Source organism: Drosophila busckii, chromosome 2R (genome assembly GCF_011750605.1).
Source record: "Drosophila busckii strain San Diego stock center, stock number 13000-0081.31 chromosome 2R, ASM1175060v1, whole genome shotgun sequence".
Lineage (NCBI taxonomy): Eukaryota > Metazoa > Arthropoda > Insecta > Diptera > Drosophilidae > Drosophila > Drosophila busckii.
In genome coordinates this window covers 4,934,054-4,953,390 of record NC_046605.1, presented here as the reverse complement: position 1 = coordinate 4,953,390, position 19,337 = coordinate 4,934,054, and the positions used below count along the sequence as shown (strand labels likewise).

Here is a 19,337-nt window from a genome sequence, read left to right as displayed (position 1 = left end):
CAGAAATGCGCGCGTTGAACGTTACTTGTAAAATTATAAAGTTTATAACTGCGTTTTATATAGCAAAATGAGTGATATAAAAGAAGAAGAAGCTGCTATACCGAAGGCAACTGATGCAGCATCTGGTAACATAAAAGCCATTGCAAAGGATACAGTGCATAAAATATGCTCCGGTCAGGCAAGTTAATAAACTGTTGCATAGTAAGGGTAATTTTATTATTATTGTACTTTAGGTGGTGCTAAGCTTGGCAGTGGCAATTAAGGAGCTGGTGGAGAACTCTATAGATGCTGGCGCTACGCTGGTGGAGATAAAGCTGCGTGACCAGGGACTGCAGGGCCTGGAAGTCTCAGACAATGGCAGCGGTGTAGAGGAGGCCAATCTGGAAGGCATGAGTAAGTCTTAAGACGTTCAAACGTTGCTTGCTTTATTAAAACTAGTTATTTTGCAGCGGCCAAGTATCACACTTCCAAGATACGTGAATTTGTGGACCTGCTAGGCGTAGAGACGTTTGGTTTTCGTGGCGAAGCTTTGAGCTCACTTTGTGCCTTGACAGATATGTGCATACAAACGCGTCACGCATCCACCGATGTGGGTAAGACACTGAGCTACTATATTAAATCATTATATAATAATAACAATTGCATATTTAACAGCGCTTAAGGTTGAGCTTGATCATGACGGCAAAATCAAGAAGCGTTCGCCTTGTGCACGCGGCGTGGGCACGACAGTAACACTCAACAATCTCTTTGTGACGCTGCCCGTACGACGACGTGACTTTACGCGCAATATCAAAAAGGAATTCAACAAGATGTGTCAGATATTGCAGGCATATTGTCTGGTGACCAAAGGTGTGCGCATTATATGCAGCAATCAAACGCCCAAAGGCGCCAAGACTGTGGTCATGCAGACACATGGCGCACAGGATGTGCTGGCAAACATAACATCAGTATTTGGCACGCGGCAAGCCGCGGATTTGGTGCCTTTGAAGTCGCCTTTTGAGCAGGGAGCGCTAAATGAGACTGGTCTGCGTGCTGAGCTGGAATCCGCAAGCGATGTGGCTGAAACTACTTGCACGCAGTTCAACGCTGAGGATATAGAGCAGCTTAATCAAGCAGACTTTCAGCTGGAGGGCTATATATCCAGCTGTCGTCATGGCGCAGGCAGATCCTCTAAAGATAGACAGTATTTCTATATAAATGCACGTCCCTGCGAGCCCAAAAATGTAAGTTTCAGCTCACAGACTTGCACCAAATGTTAATGCCTGTGTGTAACTTACAGATAGCCAAAGTAATGAACGATCTTTACCATCGCTACAATGTGCAACAGCAGCCATTTATTTATTTAAATGTTGTTACTGCACGCGCTGATGTGGATGTGAATCTAACGCCGGACAAGCGTCAGCTGCTGCTTAATAATGAGAAAATACTGTTGCTGGCTTTAAAGAAATCTTTGTTAAACACCTTCGGCGCACTGCCATCAACATTCCAAATGCAAAACGTGAGCATAGTCAGCATGCTGGAACCTAAGCCCAAAATTAAAGAGGAGACAGTGAATGAAAGTGCCAAAGAAGATGAGATTGATGTGCCCATTAGCTCTTCGCAGGGTTTTATGGATGTGCTTAGTCAATGGCGACGCACAGGCGATACTAAGGGTGTGGCGCCACCAGCGCCAGCCAAGCGACCATGCGAGGAAACTGCAGAGATTACAGCACGTGCTATGAAAATGCAAAAGATACAAGACTTTCTAACACAAGAGGCTCCCAAGCCACGTCAACTGTTGTCTGATGAGGAAGATGAAGAGCTGCAAGATGCGCTTAAGTTGGATAAGGTAAAGACTAGCTTAGACACAAGTATAGTTAGCCTCAAGCAGCTGCAACAGGAATCAGCGGGTAAGTCTCCCAAAATTACAAGCTTAGTGCAAATATAACAAATATTATTTTGTAGCCTACGATGAATTGATGAAGCCTGCCAAAGATACGGCTCAGTTGGAAAGGCAAGAGTCTAGCTTGAACACAAGTGAGCAGCAGGAGTCAGAGGGTAAATGTTTGTCAAAACCGCAAGCTGACTAATAATATATTACCTTCTAGCCTACGACGAACTGCTGAAGCCCGCCAAAGCAACGCGCATTGATTGCAAAACACAAACGCCCATTAAAACATTAAAGATTAGCAAAGTAGCGCCAGCTGCATTGGAGCAACAAGCACAAACTAAGCAGGAATTTGAGCTTAGCAGTTCACAAACCACCACAGAGTTTAGTGATGATGAAATTGAAATGCCCACGCATATAGAACTCGATGGTGATAGTGATAACGAAGCTGCGCCTGCTAGTGTTGCCAGCGGTGAACTACGCACAAGTCTGGCGGAGATTAGACAGCAGTTACAAGCAGTTGAGCAGCAGCAGCAGCAGCGCAAGCAGCGTGCCAAGCTGCAGCGCCTGCGCTTCAAAAGTGAAATTAATCCGCAGCAAAACCAAAACGCTGAAGCTGAGCTCGAGAAGGAAATAGGCAAAGCGGACTTTGCACGCATGCAGATCGTAGGACAATTTAATCTTGGTTTTATTATTGTCAAACTGGATGATGATCTTTTTATAGTGGATCAGCATGCAGCGGATGAAAAGTTTAACTTTGAAACGCTGCAGCGCACAACGCAGTTGGAGCATCAGCGTCTAACGCGGCCACAGCCGCTGGAGCTGACGGCAGTGAATGAAATGATATTGCTGGATAATCTGCAGGTGTTTGAGAAAAATGGTTTTAAGTTTGAAATTGATGAAACAGGTGTGAACATAATTTATATTGAAAGCCCCAACATAGCTCACGTACTTTAATTTTAGCGCCTGCTACAAAGAAAGTGCGACTGCTGGGCAAGCCGTACAGCAAGAACTGGGAGTTTGGCAAAGAGGATATTGATGAGCTTATATTTATGCTGCAGGATGCGCCCGAGGGCAGCATTTGTCGTCCATCGAGAATACGCAACATGTTTGCCTCGCGCGCATGTCGAAAATCTGTTATGGTGGGCAAACCTTTGAGTAGAAACACTACAATGCGCAGACTTATAACACAAATGGGTGAAATTGAACAGCCTTGGGTAAGTGTGTGTACTAGAATTTGTTTAATTTAAATAACTTTGCTGCGAAAGCCTTGGCTAACCAGCGCAGCAACTTGGCTGACTTCACGCCCACGCGTCTCTGGCAAATAGTAGCGCGTCAAAAGGAACAGCAACGCGCTAAAGCAGGAAAAGAGCAGGAATATCCAATAGCCCAGCAGCGAGTGCAGCACAGGAAACAGAAAGCCCACTAGGAAATTGCAGCCCCAGCCCACTTGATTGCCCAAAGCAAGCGCCGCCGAACGCGAAGGCACCTCAAACAGCTCTGCAAGCAGCAAAGTTGGTTTATAATGTATAAAGATTATGTAAAGTGGAAGCTATACCTGCGCCTATGAAGCTGGGCATGGCGCCTAAGGCAAGCTGAAAGGTTATGAGAAACAAAAACATGCTGGCAATGGTGCCAAGACTTAGCCAAGGATGCAAATGCTGCAAGCAACAATTAAAGAGATTATTTCTTTACATTATAGATGGGATTAACTTACGCTGTAAGCAACAAACCAAGCAAAGCTGAACATAAACAATGAGGCGCCAGCGCTGGAGCTCAGCATAAGTGTGCGTCTATTGAACTTGGACATGAGCAAAGGATTAAGCAGCGATGTAAACAAGTTGACGGCGCCTGCAGCTATGTTTAACCACTCAGCAGTGCGCGTGGAGATGCCACTAGCGCTAAAGATGGATACGGAATAGTAGAAGATCTGCAAGGCATAGCAAAGTTAGTTGAAGTGGCTTTCTGTCTGTCTAGGCGAACTTACCGAGGAGCAGCCTGTTAGCTGTTGACCGCCTTGGTAAGCGCAAAGCAGCACCAGTGGCAACAACATGCGCTCATCTTTCAGCACCTGCCACAAGCTGCGTGCATTGCTTTTGCTGCTTGCCTCCAGCTCCATGCTGCGCAGCTCTTGCTGCAAATCGAATTGGCTGCCACGCAGTCGCTGCAGCAGCTGCAACGCTGACTGACGACGCTGCTTCACTATAAACAACCACTTGGGACTCTCTGCATAGCAGACAAAGGGCGCATAGCAAGGCGCCATAAAAAATACATAAAAACTTAAAGCGTAGTGCCAAAGCTCCGAGCTGCCCAGCAGCGTTTGCAGCGTCATCAGCTGCGCCAGCAATATGCCTATGGAGAAGCCCACGGCGCAGCCCACAGCCAAAGTGCCGCGTTGATTTAGCGCCGCCAGCTCGCTGTGATAAATGGGCAGTCCGGTGGTAACCAAACCGCCACCCAAGCCCACGACAAGACGACTCAGCAGCAACAGCTCCACCGACTGCAGCCAGCGACAGCTGACAAAGCCCAAAGCCGCCAGCAGCAGCAACAGTCCGCTGAGCAAAAAGCAGCCGCGTCGACCCAAACGATTGGTGGCCCAACCAGCGCAGGCTGAGCCCAGTACGCCGCCTATCAAATATATGGATACTATTAGCGCCCAGAGCGTATCCAAGCCGGTAGGCGTGAGTTGAAAATTGTATTTGCTGGCCAAGGTGTCCACACACCAGGCGCGCATGTGCTGAAGAGAAAAGAAAAAGAAGTGATGCTTGAAAAATTTCAAGAAACTATCGACACCGCAATATAATTTCCGCGCACTTTAGACACAAGAACATAATTCCCAGTGAATTTCTGACACGTTTCCCACGGACGTAGAGACATTGTCTTCGAATTCTTGTTGCTCATACAGACGAACAGGGCTCAATCCACTCAGTTTGTCTTGGTGTTTGAGGAAAAAAGATTTTTCTTACTGCAGCAGGACTATTGATGACACCCATGCAGTAGCCACAAGGCACCGCGGCGCCTATAGTGCTGCCCAAGGTGCTCCAGACGAGCAGTCGCGTCCACTTCGCACGTTGTTCCACTTGCTTTTGTTCCATTAGCTGCTCCATGCCTAACTGCGCTCTAGAAGCAAACGCAACGTTGCTTTTGAGGCGTCGTAATCAGCGCGTATTTATTTAAATAAAATACAAGCTTAATTAAAGTCTAATCACTGTCTGCTGCGCTTTGATTTAAAGCCCGCGGCAACTAGCGGCGCTACATCGGCGGGTTCGCAACCGCGCGTCTCTGGCAAATAGCGCTGGGTGAGCAGAAACAGCAGCACGCAGTTGATGGAGAAAGGCAGGAAGACCAAAGCACCCCAGGCCTGCTGCAGCGCTGGGAATGCCATGCCTATGAGCAGATTGCAAAGCCAGTAGACGACGCTGCCCAAGGACATGGCAGCGGGACGTGGAGACAGCTCAAATAGCTCAGCGCCTATGAAGAAAGGCAGCGGACCCAGACCCAGCTGAAAGAAGAATATGTACAGGAAGATGCAGGCAATGCAGCCCAAGGCGAACCAACTGCAGCTGTCCTGTAAAGAAATAGAGTAAGTAAAGGCGGGAGCAACTGCAGCAAGTGGCAGCTTACAATAAAATGCAGCAGCATGGCAAACAGAAACAGAAATAGAGCGCAAAAGCCGCAGGACACGAGCATTAAGGGGCGGCGATTGACGCGTGCCATGAGCATTGGGCCCAGCAGCGAAACTGCAAGATTAACAGAGCCGGCGCCTAGGTTGGCCCATTCCGCAGCTTGAGCGCTAAGGCCAGCCTGACGAAAGATGGAGACGGAGTAATAGAAAATCTGCAAAGAGGAAATTTAAATTAAAGCTTTACATAAGAATTGGGATTACTTACTGCATTAATGCCGGACAGCTGTTGGCCACCCAGATAAGCACAGACTAGAATCAGAGGCAAATGTAACTTTGGATTACGCAGCAGCTGCATAAAGCTGCTTGGCTTGCTCTTGACACTCGCCTCCTGTTCCAGCGCTTGTAGCTCCGCATTTAGAGCTTCGCTATCTGCGGCATAGCCACGCAGCAGCTGCAATGACTGCGCCGCCTGCAGCTTGCGCGCCTTGACTATAAATAACCACTTGGGACTTTCAGGATACAATCGAAATGGCGCAAAGCCTAGCAGCATAAATACGCCATAGAAGGACAAGGCTATGTGCCAATGCTGCTCACCGCCAAATATTGACTGCAAGCTGAAGATTTGGGCGACAACAACGCCTGCGGTTAAGCCCATGCCACAAAGCGGCGCAATGCTGCTGCGCTGTGGCAGCGCAGTCAGCTCGGTGTGATACAGTGTGAGAAAGGCAATGGTTAAGCCTGTGGCCAGTCCAGTGAGCAGCCGACCCAGCAGCAGCAGTGGCACAGACTCCAGCGCGCGGCAGCTGCTGAAGCAAACAACGCCCAGTGCCAGCAGCAGTCCATTGATATAGAAAGCGCCACGTCGTCCGCATTTGTTGGCTATGCTAGCACCCATCAGCGAGCCCAAAGCGCCGCCTACTAAATAAATGGATACAACGCTGGACCAAAGCAGCTCCAGCGCGCCTGCACTTAGATCCAAACCATGCTGCGACTTCATGCAGGCCAAACACCAGGCGCGCATGTGCTGGAAGTAGCAGCTATAGAAATTGCTTGTTAGTCTGATAGATTAGCTTAACTTACCACCGCTGGACTGTTGACCACGCCCACGCAGTAGCCGCCAGGCAGCGCTGTAGCCAGCGTTGTGCCAAAGCCTGTAAGCTTTAGACGCCAAGTCCATTGCGGCTGCGCCAAAGGCTTTGCCTGTTTCGCCATTAGAGGTGTGTCTTGGTTTGTCTTGGCCATCGCTGCCTTGTCCTCTTTATGTTCTGCCATTGCCAGGGCTCCAGCAGCAACTGACAGGTTGTAATTCAAAGCGCGCCAACGCCTTCATAGATAAGCGCCTAGTTTAGTTTAGAGATTTAGATAACGCCCCTGACCTTAGCAAAGTCAGACGAACTTGCAGTTTATTAATCTGTTGCTCTCTCTGCATTTTGATTGCAGAATTGCCCGCATGGCAGGCCCACCATGCGTCATCTAATCAATATCACGATGCTTATGGATGCGGAGCAAGATGCTGGCCATTAAATTGCGGTAGCAGCCAATAAAAGTTGCACAAATAGTTGTAAACAATTTGTTTAATTTTGTTTTAGCTTATAACTAGTGCAACTATTTAACAGAGCTGTGAATGAAATCATAAAATTTAAGCTTATTTTACATTTTTTATAAATTATATGATTTATTTATTAAAAACAACTCTGTTTACACGCTGATGGTGCGGAAGATGTTGAAGCCACTGTGCGCTGTGGAGAGCAGCACGCCAGGCAGCTGTGCATGCCAATGCAGTTCCTTAATCTCCTTTTGTCCTTGATGTATGAAAAGCAGCTGCGGCGGCAGCTTTTTCAGCTCCTCTTCGTTTTCGGCTGGCGCCTGCGCTTGATCCGCATCCTTCTCTACAGCCAGATCCCATAAAGCTATTTGATCGTCATCGCCACCCGAGGCCAGCACTGTAGCCTCTGTGGGATTCCATTCCACAGTGGTTACATGATTGGTATGATGCTTGAATGTAGCAATGGGCTTCTGTGTCTTGAACTGTCGCAAATCCCAGATGTGCAGGAAACCATCATCACCACCGCTGGCAATAAATGGCTCACTGCGATTCCAGGAGATTACATTAATGTCGCTCTCGTGCGCATTTTCGCAAGTCAACATGCAGGCCTTTTGTGGCGCCGCGCGCACATCCCAGATGCGTATGCTTTTGTCCACAGAGCAGGAGGCAAGCACGCTGCGCTCGTTTGGGCTCCACTGCAAATCCTCCACGGAGGCTGTGTGTCCCTGCAACGGACGTTGATCTACATTCCAGCTGCCGCCTTCTACAGGACTCCAGACGTGTATGTCACGACGACAATCACCAGTGGCCAGCACGCCCTCCACGCATGGACTCCAATCAATGGCAAAGCCTTCCTGCTGATGACCACTGAATGTATAAGCTGGACGCGACTCAGTAGTAGCGCTTTGCTGTTCGTATTGCTTCAGCAGCTGTGCATCCTCCACTGCCTGCAGCTGTTGTGTTAGATTAAAAATATTGACGCGGCCCAGTTCGCTCCAGGAGCCGGCAAACACGGTGTTGCCCATGCGGCGAGCACGCACACGATTAACACAGCCTTGATGCTTAATGAGCGCGCAAGTCATTTGTGGTTTCTTCAGCTCGGACTTATCAGGCACTTCATCTTCATCATCCTCCAGCTCTTCGTCTTCGTTCTCATCATCATCGTCGTCCTGTGTCTTGTGCAAATTGCTCATCTTCATTACAATCAAATTGTTAATATGTGTGCGCGCCGCTTGAGTACCCGCCACCATATAAGCAGTCATGGGAAAGCTCTCACGGCTCGTGCCCAGCTCATCGGGCACCACATCAAAGCTTAGGCAAGGCGCGCCCGTAGATGCCTGATGCAGCATTACATAGGCGCTCTCATCGCACACCAGCTCCTCATCCTCTGCCAGCGTTTTGCCCGGCAAGTAAACCTGCTTTGGTGCTTTTGGTTCACCGTCTTCGCCTGCTTCCTCCTCATTGTCGCTTTCGGGCTCCATGTCGCTCTCCGCGTCCTCCGGCTCCACATACTCCATGTTAACCTCCTCGTTGTCGTTGTCCATGGCGAATTGATTTAATTACACAGCCAAAGTTTATTTACGCTTTTGCTGTCTTTTTCAAACAACACGTGCAATTGCTTAGATCAAACACATATCATCCGATATGTGCGCGCCTCGCTTTAACACTCAGCGTACACTGTCATCGAGCACAATTTGCTGTCATACAAAAAAATAATATAAAGCAATTGAAAAAAACTTGCAACAATCGTTAAAAGCTAGAGTATTAACTACAAATTCCCCTTTTCAAAATGGCGAAAGCTGGAAATCCATTCAATATCATGCGCAACATTTATAACAATGAGTTTCAGTGGTAAGTTGTGTCAATCATTAATTGCATAAATTAAACAGTCGCCGCATTTGTTTACATAACCAAACTTTGTGTTGTTTGCAGGATGCTGGTGAAGAGCTTTGGCATGTTTTTCCTTGGCGTGCGAATTGCCAAGGAGTTTGTGGGCGTGGAGCTGATGCCATCTATAATGCCAGCATAGTGAAAGTGAAACAAAATTCGCCATGTACAAAAAATAGTGCAGTTAACTAATTATAATTAAAAACCAAACATATTTACAAAATGTATAAACCTAATTGCTGCTAACAATCAATTGCTTAATTTTAGACTCATCCAGATCAATCTCATGTATAAGACTATCGGCAAGTATGCTGGGCGTCAATTCGCGTTGCAAAAAGTTGGCCACCAGCTTTCGACTGGGCACAGCGCCGCCATGTGCAAGAATCTCCGTGCGATACTTTTCGCCAGCTTCACGATTGAAAGGATTATCCTCAAAGTATGTTTGCCAAATCCAGCTGGCAATGGTCTTGGATATTAAGTACGCATAGTACTTGGCGCCGTAGCCTACCAGGTGGGAGAAGCGCAGTTGCCAGGCTGTATTCTCCACATAAGGCAGACCATAATATTTACTTTGCACGCTCCGCAGCGTTTCTGTAGTGTTGGCGCCCTGAGCTGATCTCTCACCATGATAGACCTGATCCAGCGCGGAGTAGAACACCTGCAGTTGGGTTTCACTAGCAGCAAACAAATGCTTGGATGCGCACAGACGTTTTAACATATTTTCCGGCATGGGATTGTGCGTTTGGAAGTGACGCGCAAATGTGCGCAACACACGTGGATCGCTGGCAAAGTATTCCATGAGCACGCTCGGCACTTCGGCAAAGTCTGTCGCACAACGTGTGCCTGTCACATGCTGATGCTCGGTGCGCGCCAACATAGAGTGCATTGCATGGCCCATCTCATGGAACAGATTATCCAGACGTCCGGGTGACAGCAGTGTAGGTCCTGTCCAGCGTGGTTGCGCCAATCCCAGCATAACCACCACTATGGGCAGCTGATAGCTGCCATCGGGCAAACGCTTTCCGCCTTGTATGGTGAAGTGGCAATCCTGATTGGGCTTGCCGCTGCGCTCAAAGAAATCACAGTAAATGTAGCCAAGCAGACCTTCCTCGTCATGCATCACCGCCAGCTTATAGATATCACTATGCCAGCTTTCACCCGGCTCCATTTCGCTGCACTGCAGCCGCACGCCATACAGCGAGTGTAGCAAGTTATCCAAGCCCTCCATGCAGCCGCCCAGCGAGAAATAAGGCAAAAATTCATTCGCCTGCTCCTCCAACGCTTGGCGTTTTAGCTGCGCTGTGAAGTAAGGCGTATCCCAACTCTCCACCAAAGCTTTCGGCTGTCCACTTTCCTTGCGCTTCATTTGCGTCATTAAGGAGAAGTCCGCATTGGCGCGTGGACGCAATTGCTCCGACAGCTCATCAATGAACTCACGCACTAGCTCTGGACGCTCCATGGTGCTGCCATTAAGCGCACGATGCGCATATGTATCAAAGCCACAGCTGCGCGCCAGCTCATGCCTGCAGTTGAGCAAGTCTTGAAGCAGCTCCTCCTGGCTATCGCTGGGTTTTAGGTATAAGCGATAGGCAGCCTCGCGCATTTGCACATTTTCCGCATTGGTGCAGAGACCTGAGATAATTATGTTTTCACCAGAGCAGGGAAAGCTAGGGAAACAGAAAATGTGAGCAGTACAACAAAAAGAGACTTCTCCGCTTACTATTGTCGTATGTGCTCGGGCACAAAGCTGCGTGGCAGCTCTGTGGGCTGAACAGAGCCATTCATAAACCGTTGTCCTAGTTGTAGTATATAATCGTTGAGACGCACCACGCGTAGTCGTTCCTCCTCCGGCAAATGTATGCCGCATTGCTCAAAGTCAAATAGAAACAGTTTGGCAACATGTTCATCTATCTCCGTTGTGGGCATATGATCGCCATTTTTGACCACATGGCTAAGCGCCTTATACAGCGGCTTGTGAGTGTTTAGACTCTCCACTATGCCGCAGATGCTAATGCAAGCCTGTTCCGCTGACTCCATGTATTTGTTTTTAGGATGCGCAATACGCACAAACTCTGCCAGATCAGCAACTTTACACAGCGAGTCGGAGAGTTCGTCAAAAATATCTACCATTTTGCGTGAGCGCTGACTGGAAGTAGCCTCTGCAATTAGCTCTTGTGTTGTACGCTCCACATTCTCACGTAGCAGGTAGAAGCCATCGTGGGAACGTAGCTCTTGCATGCGAAACAGACCCTAAAAAAGCCAACAAATGTGCAGTTGAGATCAACTTTACTTGGCTTATGCTTACCACATCGTCGCGGGTGAAATTCATTCGTTTCGCCGGTGGCGCATTGAAGGCACTGGCCAGTGGCGACCAACTGGAAGACAATTTCTTTTGTTGCCAGCGCTGTAGCAGCACAGTGGCTGTATTACGACTAAATTGCAACATGATTGCTTTAGACAATAAGTTATAATACAATATTTATAAAATGCAGGCTCTGTTACATATTCGGTATTGAAATGCAAAAACAGCTGTTTGGTCGCCAATGAGAGTGGCAAAGAGAGCGCAAAATGAAAAGAGAAAAGTTGTGTAATAACAACAAAGAATTTTGGCAAGCGAAAAACAACAAGCTACAGCTTTAAATTTTGAATTAAAAAAAGTAATAGGCAATGCAAATTTTAAAACATTTAAGTCATAATTTGATGATTTTATTTTACGAAATTGCTTAAGATGACAGTGTGTGCAATAAACAGTCGTTTTACAGCACAGTTTTTCGTTTTACCGTTTGAATTAAAGTGCGTAAAATAGTAAATACGGTTAAAATAAATGTTAAGCACTTGTTGCTGCCTCGCGAAAACTCAATTAGTGTGTCTTCTACCCAATGTTCTATGGTTGTGTAATTAACAAACTTCAAGGCATGTTTCCCTTCACATTTCTGTGAGCCGCCAATAATGCCGGACAGCACATCGTGGCATAACAGTGGCCCGCCCAAATCGCCAGGACATACCTGACCCTCTGCATGGGGCTCGCCACATAGATTGGAATCCTCATCATAGTGCGGCACTCTTTTGCAATATTCATGCGGACGTATAGAAATATCGAGAAACATTAACTCATTGGAGTACGGGCCATGCTGCAGGTAAGTCAAATTACTGTTATATTAAATTAGTTGTGCGAGCTTTTACTACCGGGTACACCTGACCCCAGCCGATAGTAACGCAGGTGGTTTGCATTATGGGTTTGCGTACAGTGTCCCGCTTAAGCACGGGCTGAGCATGGCGCATATTTGGCGGTATCCTTTTACGCAAATGCAAAAGCGCCGCATCGAATTTTTTATAGCGTACATAAGCGTAATGCACTTTAATGTGCTGCACGCGCCTTGAATCCTCACGCCCATAGTTCTCCAGTCTATATACTGAGCCAAATACAATAAGTAAAGCGCGTGGATTCATCACAGATTTATATTTACTAAAGGTTGCATTAATATCTTAACTGTTTTGCGATTGTCGTATAAGCTTACTCTGTTACACAATGTGCTGCAGTCAGTATAGTGGTGCTGCTTATAATGACGCCAGTGCAGAAATGATTGTCACCCGGGTACTCAATCATCTCCAGCGTGCGTATAGACACCACATGTGAGGCATATTTGCCATTGTCAGGCAGCACACCACCCGCTATGAGCATATTAAAGGCTTCATCGTGATCTCTAGTGATAGTGCCGCGGTCACAAGGCACAGCCCTAAGCAGCTGCAGCAGATAAAGAGCAAACAGCATAAAGTAAACAAATGTATACATAACTTTGCTTGCTTGGATTAAGATTCGGTTAACATTTATTAGTATAAGCGACTCAAAACTACATGCAAACATTGACAAATATATTGTTGTTGATTTATATAAAAAGTGAGACCCAAGTGTTTTAAAAATTGCCAAATCAAAATGTTGAAAGATATAAATTAAAGCAAACAAACTTTAATCAACAAGCACTTATGCATGTGAATTTTTTCAAACACATTGGGTCTAACTATAACCCTATTATGCGCTAACTTGCCACGCCCATTGGGCGTTACAATCAAGTAGGATACACAGAAATACTTAGACAGCTACAAATAGACACACATATGTCGTATACATGCAAATAGTTATATAGAACGTGGGGGGGTTGAAGCAACATATAATTTGCTTATTTGGTTAAATTGTAGTTCATTTGCGTTTGGGCAGCTTGTAGTTTGGCGGTGGATGCTTCAGATGATCGAGGAAAACGGGCTGCATATCCGCGCACCAGGAGATTTCCTCACGCTGACGCACCGGTCCATCCATGCAGGTTAGCCAGTAGGTGCTCATGAGTCCCTTGCCCTGCGAATCATGCATTAGCATTCGTTTTGAAATGGAGCTTCAATGTTACCTTGACATCGATAAGACCGCGATGCTCGGTTTTAAAGCCACCCACTTGTTGCAAGGACTCGTGCATCTCCTCGGTTATGTGTATCTTCTGTGCCTCACCGGTGCTCTCCATGCGTGAGGCGGTGTTTACCGTGTCGCCAAAGAGACAATAGCGCGGCATCTTGGTGCCCACAATTCCAGCCACAACTGGTCCAGTGTGCACGCCACAGCGAATTTGGACAAACTCATCGCCCGCGCGCGGAATTCTAAACACCGAGGAGGCGTCCAGCAAATCAAGTGCCATTGTGGCAATCTCGCTAACGTGCTTGTTGCCTGTGTGTGTGTGTGTGTGTGTGTGTGTGCGGACAAGCGTATATTTAATTTGAATTTCATTACATCAACGCGCATGTGCGCAAAAAAGTCAAATTAGCACAGACAAAAAAACTTTTTTCGGGGGATTTAAGTGTGGGTGGGTGTTTGGACTTGCTTGACTGACAGCGAAATTTACATAAATTACCGTTTTTCACTGGCAACCCGGAGGCCACCATATAGGAGTCGCCAATAGTTTCCACCTTGTAGACATCATAGCATTCAATGCGTTCATCAAATACGCGATAAATTGAATTGAGAAAGGTAACCACCTGCCAATCGGTAAGCCAACAATCAGTTATAATTAGCGTACCCAAATTAAACCCAATTATACCTCCAAGGGGCTGCATTCGGCAGCAATTTCGGTAAAGCCCACAATGTCGCTAAAGTAAATGGTTACGGTCTCATAGAGCTCAGCGGGCACCTGCCAATAATAGCAATAATTTTAATTAGTAATACCATTTAATGCAAATACGCACCTGTTGCGTTTGTTTCAATTGCATTGCAACACTCGGGGGCAGCATTTGAAAGAGCAGCGAGTCGCTTTTGCGTTTCTCGCGTTTCAACTCTTTGGCTTTTATGGATAAATTCATGGCGTATAACTGCGGAGAGTAAAAAATGTTAGTAGAATTAAATTGAATTCATCTTGAATCTAAAGATTTTTCTGTTTGTTTAATTCAAATTTGATTGCTCTAATCTATTTTTGAAATTTTATTGCTTACCTGTATTGTTGCTGCTGCATTCTTGACTAGTATAATAATAATGGGTGATACTAAAAGTACTACCACAAGTATAGCTATGCCTATAGCTTCTTTGCGATCCGCTTCCTGCAGAGTTTTGTCTACATATTCTCTGTAATTGAAAAATTGAATATAATATTTGTTCTTCTAAGTTATCTATTTCTTGAACTCACTTTATTTGACGTCTTAGTGCTTTTTGCAAGATTCTCAAATCATCGGTATAGTTATGCATATATTCATTATATTGCGTAGCGCTGCTTTCGTTGGATATATTTGGCTTGTTCTTAAACACCATGTTGCTCCTATAATGATTACACTTATAATTGAATTCATTAGCAGCTTCAATTAATACTTGCATTGATTTGACGCGATGAAATTTCTTGGTGCTAGTTATATTTGCATACATAGACTTAAGCATGGGCGCATAGTTAAGTGTCGAATTGATCATTTCACGTGCCATGAACTCGTAACGCACATAGGAGACAAAATTTTCCGCTGTCAGTGGACCGCGACCGTAATAACGTATGCCAAAGGATGTGGCTATGTTTTGGCATTCGATGCTCTTAAGCAGATTCTTAAAGCCCACCAAATAACTAGGAAAGAAAATTTATTATAAAGGAGAAATCACTAGCGAAATGTAATTCCGCGGATAAATCTGCGCGAAGTGATTTCTGTGGCAGCGCTGTTATGCTCAATTATATTGGAGCTACTTAGACTCACCGCCACACACCGCTGCTATCCGTTTCCTTAATCTGTTCATTCAAATGATGCAGTAGTCCTCGATTTACAGCTGTATACCAATTCATAACTTCGGTTATGGAACTGTCCTCTGGATCCTTGCGTACACGCTCTCGAAAGTCATTGAGCTTACTTTGAAAATCTGCACGACTCAGCATGACCTCTTTATCATCCTCATCCTCGTCCTCATCTGGCGCTGTCGGCACACTTATCTCACTCCAAGTTGTCATATTGTTTAATGCATGATCCGTGTTGGCAAAGCGTTGCGTTAGATTGGCACTGCAATTGATAAAAGCGTTGCATAGTTTGCATTTGTGTGTGTGTGCGCTGTGGCCCAAACTCACCGTTGCTTGCTGCCATTGGTAAAGATATAAAATGCCACCTCGGAGCGTTCGAGCTGCAAGCGTGTCACCACCTTACCCAAGTCCGTTGCAATTGTCACCTGACGTTGTCGTTGGTGTTGGTATTGGTGTTTGTGGGGTGGTTTAAGCATACAACAATATTAGATTATCTAGCATATAGACTGTGTGTGTGTGTGTGTGTGTGTGTTTGCTTGTGTATGGGCGTGTGCGTCGCGCTATTTCTAGTCTAAGCATAAGTTTTGCCTCCACCAGCGCCGCCTTAAATAATTCAGCACAGTGCAAATTTACATAAAAAATGTAATAAATAAATGGTTCACTGACAAACTTCTGGCAGATCCTGGAATTGTATGCATGCTAAAATATCAAAGCTATGAATTTCCTTTGAATAGAAACTTGCATGCAGCTTTTTATATATTTAGCCGATTTGCGTAGTCATTTTCATTTGAATTTGCTAAACTCACAATTCCAACGAACTTGCCTTAGTTTAGTTAGCGTGTGTTGCAACCGCTTTGAACTGCTTGCATGCCCAACTATAAATACACTTGAGACCTAATGAGTATGATTTCAATTTGCTGCTTCTAGCGATTTGTTTACTTTAGTTTTTGCATTTATGTCGCAAGTACGTGACCCAATTCAAGGTTTCGTCCTGCTCGTCCTGCCACACTTTATAGCTCCTATGCCATTGCATATTTTGCTTATCAATTCACTTTAGCCCACGTGCAATTTTTCTACATAGCTATATATGTATATATATTTTTATTATTTCTTGTACATTTGCATAAAGTATGCGCTGGGATTGGCCCACGTTTCTGAGGTATTTCTTGAGTGCGCTGTTTTTGCTCAGCAGCTTTGTCGTGTCTTTCAAGTGCGTCCTTTTACCTAAGCAAACAACATATGTCACCCACAACCACCCAACGCACTTGTAGCAATACAGTTACAACTGTTTGCTGGTCAAGTGAACATTGAGTGTGTCCTTAACGTAGCAGGATACGTGTGTATGTGTATGTGTATGTGTACTTGGCGCATGATTGAATTTAAGCCATAAATTTTAATTATGTGCGCGCCTTAAACTTACCTGTGTCTCAATGCCGGCCACATCGACCCTGTATTCCAATATCTCCTGCAGTGTTAGCGATGTTTGCACAATCAGTGCCAATATTGGTATAAATGGTAAAATTATCATCTGCAAAATGTAAACGTAAATTTAATTTCAATGCAACTCGACTATATATTTTCATTTCTTAGTGTGTGTGTGTGTGTGTGTGTGCACGGAAAGAAAGCAAAAAATTTAATTCAATTTAACTTTGTTTTTCTTTATCATTTTTATATCAAACTGGCAGGCTACGGTAAAAGTTTTAATATTATATTTAAAGCACGTAAATATATTATGGAAAAAGAAATCAAATTCAACATAATGGCCATGAAATTCAATTTTATGCGCAAGACATTTTTTTATATAAATATTTTTTAGCTTATGTATGTTGTGTGAATTTTTCTTAAATTTAAGGCCATTTAAAAGAAAAAAATAGAAACATGTAGCTGGTGTTCTTATGTTAGAAAATACTAAATTATTTTCAGTTTCATAGTTTCTGAGCATTCTAGTTGTATTAAAATTCTATTTATATCAATTCGAATATTCGAGTTCGAATACTTACTGATTTTTACATTCGTTAGTCTTATACTTATTATAAATTTAGTTTACTATCTCACATCCATTCGAATTTAAATCTAAAATACTAAATTATTTTTAGTTTCATAGTTTCTGAGGATTCATTCTACTTGTATTTATATTCTATTTACATCAATTCGAAAATTCGAATTTAAAAACTGATTTTTATATTCGTTTCTCTTATTCATATTATAAATTAATTTACTATGAGCAATTAATGTTCTTTTCATATCAATTCGAATTTAAATCTGCTTATTGCATTGATTACTACAATTGTTTTTAATCTTATTATAAATTCAATTTAGTTTAAGCATTCTAGTTGAATTAATTTTCTTTTTATATATATTTTTTCTTTGTGTGTGTCTGTTAGAATGTGATTAGTCTTTATCGCTGCTAGCGCCGCACTAATCGCGACACTTCATTAGGCAACGCACGTGACTTGAAGCGCCGCGTTGCTAATTAAGATGCATACGCTTTTGTATTTAGCTGCCCCCCCCCTACTCACCTGCATTAACTGCAAACGCCTGCCCGTTTTTATGGCCGGATTGCGTGCGGCTGCACTGCAGCATCTGCCGTTGCCGCCATTGGATATATCCTCGGAACTAATCGAGCGCACCGAAATTTTATCGAGCTGCAGATTATGATGCGTATGTGTGGGCACCAGCAGCAGTCCGCCAGGTCCTCCAGCAGCAGCTGCTCCAGCTCCATTATTGCCGCTGCGCGCACTTGTTGTGGGATGGCTCGATTTGCAGTTGCTAATGTTGATCTTAATGCATGTGGAGGCAGCTGCCGAGGCGGTGGCTGTCGCTGAGGATGAGGCGGCAGCCATTGTTGTTTCATTCTTGCGCTGCATGCTTGACTTTTAATTTATTTTGTGTGTGTGCTGTTCACCATTTAGCATATTGTTCATTGCCCATGCGAGCACATTGTGGAACGCTTCAAGGAACTCGAGAATCGTTTATGGCTGCATTAAGCGCGGCGGCTATAACATAATTGTGTGTATGGGATCGACACTTGTGGAGTTTCCATACGTAAGCGGCATGATGATGGCAAAAGGCGCGTTAAATAATTGCAAAAAGCGTATAAATAAATACAAACAGAAACAAACACACACACACATATGGCAGACAGACAGACAAAGCGCCTTGTCAGTGGCGCAAATTTGATGGATGAGCTGTTGGCAAAGGCAGTGGCGAAAATATGAAAGAAAAAAAGGATTGCCCCTTTGGCACTGTCGTCCATTGAGCTTAATTGAAAACACAATAGAAAATCGCTTATAATTAAGTAAACACTCGTCTGGCACTATTTTCGCGCAGTGTAGCTTTGAGCAAACAATTTCCGCGTTGGTCTTTTGTACACACACACACATGCCTCACACACACACACACACACACACATTTATCCTTTTTAACTGACTGTTTACTTTTCGCACTCATCAAGCACATTTATTGATTAAAGTTTTAATTGCAGCTGACAAATTGACTGTCAACAACATTAAAAAAATACAAACATATTAAAAATTTCATTTCCCCTAACATCAGCGCTCGCTTTACAACACAATTTAAGCGCTTAATAAATTGTTCAACTGCAAATGGCACATTAGTCATAAATTTATGATTTTTATATGCACATAAAACGACAAAAATTTCAATTATCTTTTTGGCACTCGAAATACCGTTAATAAAGCTGCGGGAATTCTTAGACTGGCGTATCGAAGTTAATTCCGCTGCCCAAAAAGGACAAATTCACACGCCGAGCGCACAACAGCAACTGAACTTAAACCTGTTGAGTTTCGTACGTTTATAGTTCATGTTCAACACATGTCCTTCTAAGGACGCAACCACCCTCACAGCCACCCACAAGTTAGACACACAGCTGGTCGTGTCAGCTGCGCTAGCAGCGAGGCATGTCTTATGCTTAAAGCAAAAAGGAATAGCTATATAAACGTCATAATTTGCTAGAAATATACTGAAACTTTACAATTTAATTAAATTATATTTATTATATACTAAACTTCTTTATAAATAGCAAAGCATATCTTGTATATTATGTTTGTATATATTTTGAGACTTTTTAGCAAGCAAGCAAATTAAATTCTTAAAGCAAGTAGTATACAGTTTGCTGCTGCTAGCTTAGTATAATTATTAAGTTAACAG

The 19,337-nt window shown here is 44.5% G+C and overlaps 8 protein-coding genes across 8 annotated transcripts; 2 read left to right on the top strand and 6 right to left on the bottom strand.

Moving 5' to 3' along the window:
• The first annotated feature begins 67 nt into the window (after positions 1–67).
• Positions 68–7,038, top strand: LOC108594752 (mismatch repair endonuclease PMS2). Its single transcript, XM_017979891.1, has 9 exons — positions 68–154; positions 234–393; positions 450–593; positions 655–1,223; positions 1,280–1,889; positions 1,945–2,037; positions 2,088–2,774; positions 2,831–3,084; positions 6,933–7,038. Exons 1-9 carry the CDS (start codon positions 68–70, stop codon positions 7,014–7,016), a joined length of 2,688 nt encoding a protein of 895 aa, XP_017835380.1. The 3' UTR covers positions 7,017–7,038.
• LOC108596820 (solute carrier family 2, facilitated glucose transporter member 3-like) lies at positions 3,096–4,989 on the bottom strand. The gene is made up of 5 exons (XM_017982937.2): positions 4,834–4,989; positions 3,855–4,604; positions 3,585–3,797; positions 3,426–3,528; positions 3,096–3,367 (listed from the first exon to the last, which is right to left on the bottom strand). The coding sequence occupies exons 1-5, from the start codon at positions 4,972–4,974 to the stop codon at positions 3,114–3,116; spliced, it is 1,461 nt and encodes a 486-aa protein (XP_017838426.2). The 5' UTR covers positions 4,975–4,989; the 3' UTR covers positions 3,096–3,113.
• On the bottom strand, positions 5,014–6,779 carry LOC108596800 (solute carrier family 2, facilitated glucose transporter member 3). Its single transcript, XM_017982906.2, has 4 exons — positions 6,573–6,779; positions 5,758–6,516; positions 5,492–5,704; positions 5,014–5,435 (listed from the first exon to the last, which is right to left on the bottom strand). The coding sequence occupies exons 1-4, from the start codon at positions 6,762–6,764 to the stop codon at positions 5,073–5,075; spliced, it is 1,527 nt and encodes a 508-aa protein (XP_017838395.1). The 5' UTR covers positions 6,765–6,779; the 3' UTR covers positions 5,014–5,072.
• A 79-nt stretch (positions 7,039–7,117) lies between the features above and the next one.
• On the bottom strand, positions 7,118–8,686 carry LOC108596801 (glutamate-rich WD repeat-containing protein 1). Its single transcript, XM_017982908.2, has one exon. It carries the CDS (start codon positions 8,580–8,582, stop codon positions 7,191–7,193), a length of 1,392 nt encoding a protein of 463 aa, XP_017838397.1. The 5' UTR covers positions 8,583–8,686; the 3' UTR covers positions 7,118–7,190.
• A 53-nt stretch (positions 8,687–8,739) lies between these two features.
• On the top strand, positions 8,740–9,160 carry LOC108596822. The gene is made up of 2 exons (XM_017982939.2): positions 8,740–8,889; positions 8,971–9,160. The coding sequence occupies exons 1-2, from the start codon at positions 8,828–8,830 to the stop codon at positions 9,065–9,067; spliced, it is 159 nt and encodes a 52-aa protein (XP_017838428.1). The 5' UTR covers positions 8,740–8,827; the 3' UTR covers positions 9,068–9,160.
• On the bottom strand, positions 9,064–11,559 carry LOC108596818 (mitochondrial intermediate peptidase). Its single transcript, XM_017982936.2, has 3 exons — positions 11,231–11,559; positions 10,646–11,175; positions 9,064–10,592 (listed from the first exon to the last, which is right to left on the bottom strand). The coding sequence occupies exons 1-3, from the start codon at positions 11,369–11,371 to the stop codon at positions 9,158–9,160; spliced, it is 2,106 nt and encodes a 701-aa protein (XP_017838425.1). The 5' UTR covers positions 11,372–11,559; the 3' UTR covers positions 9,064–9,157.
• A 68-nt stretch (positions 11,560–11,627) lies between these two features.
• LOC108595873 (chymotrypsin-2) lies at positions 11,628–12,727 on the bottom strand. Its single transcript, XM_017981165.1, has 3 exons — positions 12,444–12,727; positions 12,112–12,391; positions 11,628–12,056 (listed from the first exon to the last, which is right to left on the bottom strand). The coding sequence occupies exons 1-3, from the start codon at positions 12,716–12,718 to the stop codon at positions 11,682–11,684; spliced, it is 930 nt and encodes a 309-aa protein (XP_017836654.1). The 5' UTR covers positions 12,719–12,727; the 3' UTR covers positions 11,628–11,681.
• Positions 12,728–12,921: 194 nt separating this feature from the next.
• Positions 12,922–18,034, bottom strand: LOC108594751 (CG33958). The gene is made up of 12 exons (XM_017979890.1): positions 17,687–18,034; positions 16,588–16,695; positions 15,495–15,592; positions 15,133–15,429; positions 14,769–15,005; positions 14,586–14,714; positions 14,395–14,524; positions 14,152–14,274; positions 14,007–14,096; positions 13,821–13,944; positions 13,326–13,636; positions 12,922–13,276 (listed from the first exon to the last, which is right to left on the bottom strand). Exons 1-12 carry the CDS (start codon positions 18,032–18,034, stop codon positions 13,124–13,126), a joined length of 2,148 nt encoding a protein of 715 aa, XP_017835379.1. The 3' UTR covers positions 12,922–13,123.
• Between the last annotated feature and the right edge of the window lie 1,303 nt (positions 18,035–19,337).